The sequence below is a fragment of the Galeopterus variegatus genome, unplaced genomic scaffold (assembly GCF_000696425.1).
Source record: "Galeopterus variegatus unplaced genomic scaffold, G_variegatus-3.0.2 Scaffold843, whole genome shotgun sequence".
Classification (NCBI taxonomy): Eukaryota; Metazoa; Chordata; class Mammalia; order Dermoptera; family Cynocephalidae; genus Galeopterus; species Galeopterus variegatus.
In genome coordinates, this window is record NW_007726954.1 from 433,715 (window position 1) to 439,658 (window position 5,944).

The following is a 5,944-nucleotide window of genomic DNA, read 5'->3' on the forward strand; positions in this document are numbered from 1 at the left end:
CAACTCGGTACCTAACAAGCCATAGGACCCTGGGAAAATCACTTCACTTCTCCATGACTCAGTGTCCTCATCTGTCACATGGGGATGATAATACTAGTACCCTCCTCACAGACTTATAGTGGCGATTAAAAATGTTTAGAATAGTGCCAGCACTTTCTAAGGGCTCTGTAAGTGTAGTAGATATTGTTGTCACCTATAAAAGGTGGATGGGACTATCTACCACACAGCATCTTTCTAGTAACATAAGTAACTGGCCCACAATGGGTACTTGGTAAATGTTACTCTTGGGTTTATTAGCTCATTTAGCACACTCACAATGGAAACTGTACAGGGAGGCTTGCTGAGCAATGGCTATCAAAGAGTTGCAGCCTGCAAAAGGAGGTGTTCAAAGCCAGCAGCCTGGCAACTCGCCTGTTCGTTCACCCTTGGTTGAGCTGTGGTCAACTCGAGGTGAGCTTGGGAGCGTTCGGTGCTACCCTCTGCTGGCCATCATGGAACCCTGCAGCTGCTCGATGCATTTTTGAACAACAAACATTTTTTTGAGCATCTGCTGAGCCAAGGCTCTGGTACTACCAGGAATGAGGTAAACTCTCCTAAACGAAAGGATTTTGTGCTGAAACAACCTCTCAAGTTATTTACTAGGGGGCTGGAGAGGGATCACAGAGATGCAACTTAAAACACCCAGAAAAGCCCTTTAGAGCTTTCTTCTGAGCACTGCAGTACAGCAAAGAGCCTCTAACACACTATGTCACCCTGGACAAGCCAGCTAACATCTCTGGACCTTAGTTCCCTCACTGCACAATCCTCCCAGGTCTAAACACGCCCTGACTTCTCTTCAGCAGATGTTTTCATATGCTGTAAAGCCAAGGCCGTTCCCGGACTTCACTCTGCCCTACAGCTCATCTCAGTGAATGAACGGCCTCCTCCCCACTCCCCAACCTAAACCTCAGAGCCATCTTCAGCTGCCACCCAGCTCCATCTCTCGCTCCCAGTGTCACCAAGCCTGAGTCCTATTCCTCACGACACTGCCACAGAGCAGGCCCTTGCTACCACATCCAGTTGTCAGAGATTTACTGAGCTCCTACCCTGTGCATGGCCTCAGGCCAGGCACTGAGAACCTTTGGCCTGTGATACTTGGGCTCCTTCCCTCTAACTTCCCTCCTTCCAGTACATCCTTCGTGGTACCATGAGAGTTATCAAGCTGTAGAGAAGCACCGTCTGATAGAATGTTCTTCAGTGATGGGAATGCCCTGTATCTGTGCTATTCAAAATAGTAGCCACTAGCCATCTGGCTGTTGAGCACTTGAAATATGGCTAGTGTGGCTGAAGAACTGAATTTTAAATTTTATTCAATTTCAGTTTACATAGTCACATGTGACCAGTGGCTGTGTCACAATAACTGGAGTCAGGCAAACCTGGCCTCCAATCTTGGCTTTGCCTCTTACTGACTGAGTGGCTTCAGGCTAGTTACTTTACTCCGAGCCTTGATTCTCCCATCTGTGAAAATGGGCATGATAATTTCCAGATGGTAGAATTGTTGTGAAGATGAAAAAAGATTAAACGTTTGGCAAAATGCCTAGTACATGAAAAGTTATAGCTATAAATTTCACCATCATTATTAATCACAAATTTAATCATATCAGTCCCCTGTTCAAAAGCCTTCAGTAGCTCCCCAGTGCCTATGTTTTATATAGCCCAAGCTCCAAAACTAGTGAAAATAAAAGCCAAAGATTCAAGAGGTCCATATAAACTCCAAACAAGATAAATAAAAATAAATTCCACACCTAGATACATCATAATAAAACTGCTGTAAATCAAAGGAAAAGAAACTGTTAAAAACAGCCAGAGAAAAGAGAAAACACAATGGTACAACAGTTAGGCTTACAGCTTACTTCTAAATAGAAACCATGGGAGTTGAAAGACAATAGGATGATGTACCTAATGCTATCTAAAGTATGCTTAGGGACAATCATTGCCAATGTTGAATTCAGTACTTAGACAAAATATGTTTCAAAAATGAATATTAAGCATAGATATTTTCAGACACATACAGACGCACACCCCTGAGAGATTTTTTTCATCAGCAAAGCTACACTGAAGGAAAACACTGAAGAATGTTCTTAGGCAGAATAAAATGATCCCAGACACATGACCAGAGATGAAGAAAAGGCAAGCAACAGGAAGGGCCATGTGTAGATATGGATATCAATTGTATAAAAATGCTAATAATGTCTTTTGGGTTTCAAATACAGAGAGGTTTAGAAAATGACAACATGGCACATATGGCTGGGTGGGATAAGTGAAGTTAAAGTGTCAGTGTCTAAGGTCATTGTGACACCAAGGAGGAAGGAATAATCATGAACGAATATTGCATTTTGGTAAGTTGAAGATGCATGCTGTCTTTAGGATAACCACTAAAAGAAGAGTAAAAGAGTGGAAACTCAATAAATATTGGATTGTGGTACGTCACGAATGCATGTTATTATGTTACTATTACTAAAAGAAGAGTAAAAGAGTGAAAAATTTCCAACCTAGTACAGGGAGAAAGTAGACAAAAACCCATCAGCTCAAAAGGAGGCAAGAATGGAGAGAAAAAGGAACATGGCACAGGTGGGACAAGTGGCACTGAGCGAGAAGATAAATTTAAATCCCAACATATAAATGGACCAAAAGACAAAGATTGTCAAACTGGATTTTATAAAAACTGCCTGTTGTTAACAAGAAATACATCTGAACCTAAAACAAAGAAAGATGGACAGAAAAAGTATAAAAAAGATATGCTATAAAAATGTTAATCAAAAGAAAGCTAATGTAGCTGATGGAGCTATATTAGTGACAAAGTAGACTTTAATGAAAAAACACTACTAGAGATAAAGAGGAACATCTTGTGATGGTCAAAAGTTTGAACAGAAAATATTAAAACTGTCAACTTATATGCATGTAGTAACATAGCCTCAAAATACATAAAGCAAAAATTGACAATACTAAAAAAAGAAACAAATTCACAATCATAATGGGATTTTTTACAAAACATAATTTTCTCAACGACTGACAGAACACACAGACAAAAAAATCAATAAGAACATTGAAGTTTTGAACGTCATTGGCATAGTTGATCTAATAGATACATATGAGTATAGAATGCTACACCCAACGACTGAACGCATATTTGTTTCAAGTGCGCATGTGGAACCAAAATTGACCATATGCAGGTTATAAAACAAGTCTCAATTAACACTAAAGAACTGAAATCACACAGAGGATGTTCTCTGACCACAGTGTAATTAAGCTAGAAATCAGTACCAAAAAAGTAAAACCCTCATATATTCAGAAACGAGGAAATAACCTCAAAATAACCCATGGTTCAAAGAAGAAATCACAATAGGGTATGAAAAAAAAAAATATTTTTTCTCCTTTTTGTCTTTTTTCGTGACCGGTAATGGGATCGCAACCCTCGGTGTTGTGCCCACACTGCACCCAACCAGTGAGCGGACCGGTCTCTATATGGGATCTGAACCCTTGGCAGGAGCACCACTGCGCTCCCAAGAGCCGCACTCTACTGAGTGCACCACTGGGCCGGCCCATGGAAAATATATTGATCTGAATAATAATGAAATACTACACACTAATAATGAAATACTACACACTAAAACTTGTGGAATGCAGCTAAAGCTTTGCTTAGAGGAAATTTATAAGCTTTGCTTATAATCATGTTTATGACTGTAACTATTTTAATGAAAAATATACCAAAAGAAATACATTTTTGTTGAGTAGGTATTTTCCAGAGTGAAGTTCATTAAGCCATTAACGCATTTCCAAATGCTTCCATTTTCATTTTTAGTCTCCTGAAATGTTTTCATCTGGATTGATTCTTTTCTGGATAAATTTTATAATTGTAATTTAATTCATCTGTAAGTTTTTTCAGTTCCTATCAAATTTTACCAACCATAGCTCTGTCATTGTGTGTTTTATTTTGTGAACCTCTTTCCTACCAAGTCCATTTCCTCCCAAATTATATTTTGCATATCTAAACTTTCTCAAAAATATTTTATTCTTCTCTCAGGTTCTAGTCAATAACACATTTTACTCTGTGTGGTTTTAACTGTTGGTTTTATTTGTGTTAATTATTCCTGCCAACTCTACTTTTATGTCTGGTCAACTTTGGAGGCTTCTGTATTATCAACAAGATGTGATTTATCAGACAGCTTCTTGTCTAGTACATATTTTAGCTGGTGAGGTTTTAATGGTTTTACCTTCTGGCGATTATTCTGACCGTCCTATTAAGTAAAATTCTCCTCAGATGGAATTCTCCTGCCATTTGATTTTGTCTTAAAATATTCTTGGTTTTCTCAATGACAACAGTTTTCTCATCTGCTATGGGTTAAATGTGTCCCCTAAAAGTTCATGTGTTGGAAACTTGACCCCAATTGTAACAGTATTAAGAGGGTGGAAAATCCAGTTGAAAGTGGGGCCTTTAAGAGGAGATTAGATTGCGAGGACTGTGCCCTTGTGAATAGATTGATCCATTCATGGAGTGATGCGTGTGGTTCTGATGACTTTAAAAGGAGGGTAAGTAAGAAGATTAGCTCTCTCTTGCTCAGCTTATTCTTGCCATGTGACACCCTGAGTTGCTGTACAGAGTCACCCCACCAGGAAGAAGACCCTGACCAGATGTGTTCCCTGGACTTTGGACTTCCCAGCCTCCCAAACTGTAACAAATAAATTTCATTTCTATATAAATTACCCAGTTTTGGGTATTCTGTTAAAAGTAGCAGAAAATGGACTAATACATCATCAAACGAAGTAGATGATTCAAGTTGAAAGACTATCAATTCTGCTCACTCTGCTAAGGACCCTTAAAAATATTTTCAGTTAAAATACTTTAAATATGTGTGGTCCATAAGTGTATTTGTACAGCTCTTCAATTGATTACATTGCCAGAAGAGATCACTTACCATTGATTTAAAACAATAAGCTTTTGGTGATGATGGAAATGTTCTCTATCTGTGCTGTCCAGTATGGTGGCCACTAGCTGCACGTGGCTCCTGAGCACGTGGAGTGTGACTAGTGAAACCGAGGAAGTGAATTTTGCTTTATTTACTTTTATTTATTTTTGCGGCTGGCTGGTGTGGGGATCTGAACCCTTGATCTTGGTGTTATCAACACTGCACTCTAACCAAGTGAGCTAAGCAGCCAGCTCCCTAGTTACATTTAATTATTTTAAATTTAAAAGGCCATGTGTGGCTAGTGGCTACTATGTTGGATAGCACTGGTCTAGATTATGTGACTAAAGTTTTTTTTCCCCATGATGGGAAGAAACATTAAAATAATGAAGCAACACTACACTAATTGGGATCTGGAGATGGGGCTGGGTCTCATTAAGAAAAAGCAAGTGACGGTTTTAGAAGGCAGTCTAGGGCAGTGGCAACCCACAGGTGCTTTGGAGCCAGGCCTGGGTTCAAGTCCTGCCACGACTGTTTTATCTAAGTGAACTGGGGTAACTTCCATGACCTCGGTGAGCCTCAGTTTTCTCAACTGCAAAGAGGGGTTAATACTGGTATCGATCACACGGGGTCATTGTGAGGATTAATGAAGAGGATGCATGAGGAGTCTTGACCCAGAACAGTCCCTGGGCCGTGGCCCTTGCCCTACGTACCCTGCCTTTTTCTCGCAGAGTCTTAGAGATCACGCTCTGTTCAGTGCAACTCTTCCTCAGCTCCTCCCTCAGCTTCTTCATTTCTTTCTCCATGTCTTGGATTTGCTGAAAAAGTTTCAACAACAGAGAAGTCAACTTCCCCTGATGCCTTCTGGGCTGAAAAGTCTGGGTCCTTACAACTCCTCTCATGGGGTTCCGTAAGGTGGAAACCTAGTCTGGGATTCGTTTCTTTCCTTCTCTGGGAGGGAATGTTCTACATCTGTAGGCAAAGTAGACTCTTCTTTGGGA

General features: G+C 40.0%; 1 protein-coding gene across 1 annotated transcript in view; it reads right to left on the bottom strand.

The window, feature by feature from the left end:
- The window catches only part of FHAD1 (forkhead-associated (FHA) phosphopeptide binding domain 1), a 138,442-nt gene that overhangs the window by 72,171 nt on the left and 60,327 nt on the right, over positions 1-5,944 (bottom strand). The window contains exon 9 of the mRNA XM_008572857.1: positions 5,657-5,761. Within this exon, the coding sequence (XP_008571079.1) occupies positions 5,657-5,761 (105 nt within the window). The remainder of the gene's footprint in view (positions 1-5,656; positions 5,762-5,944) is intronic.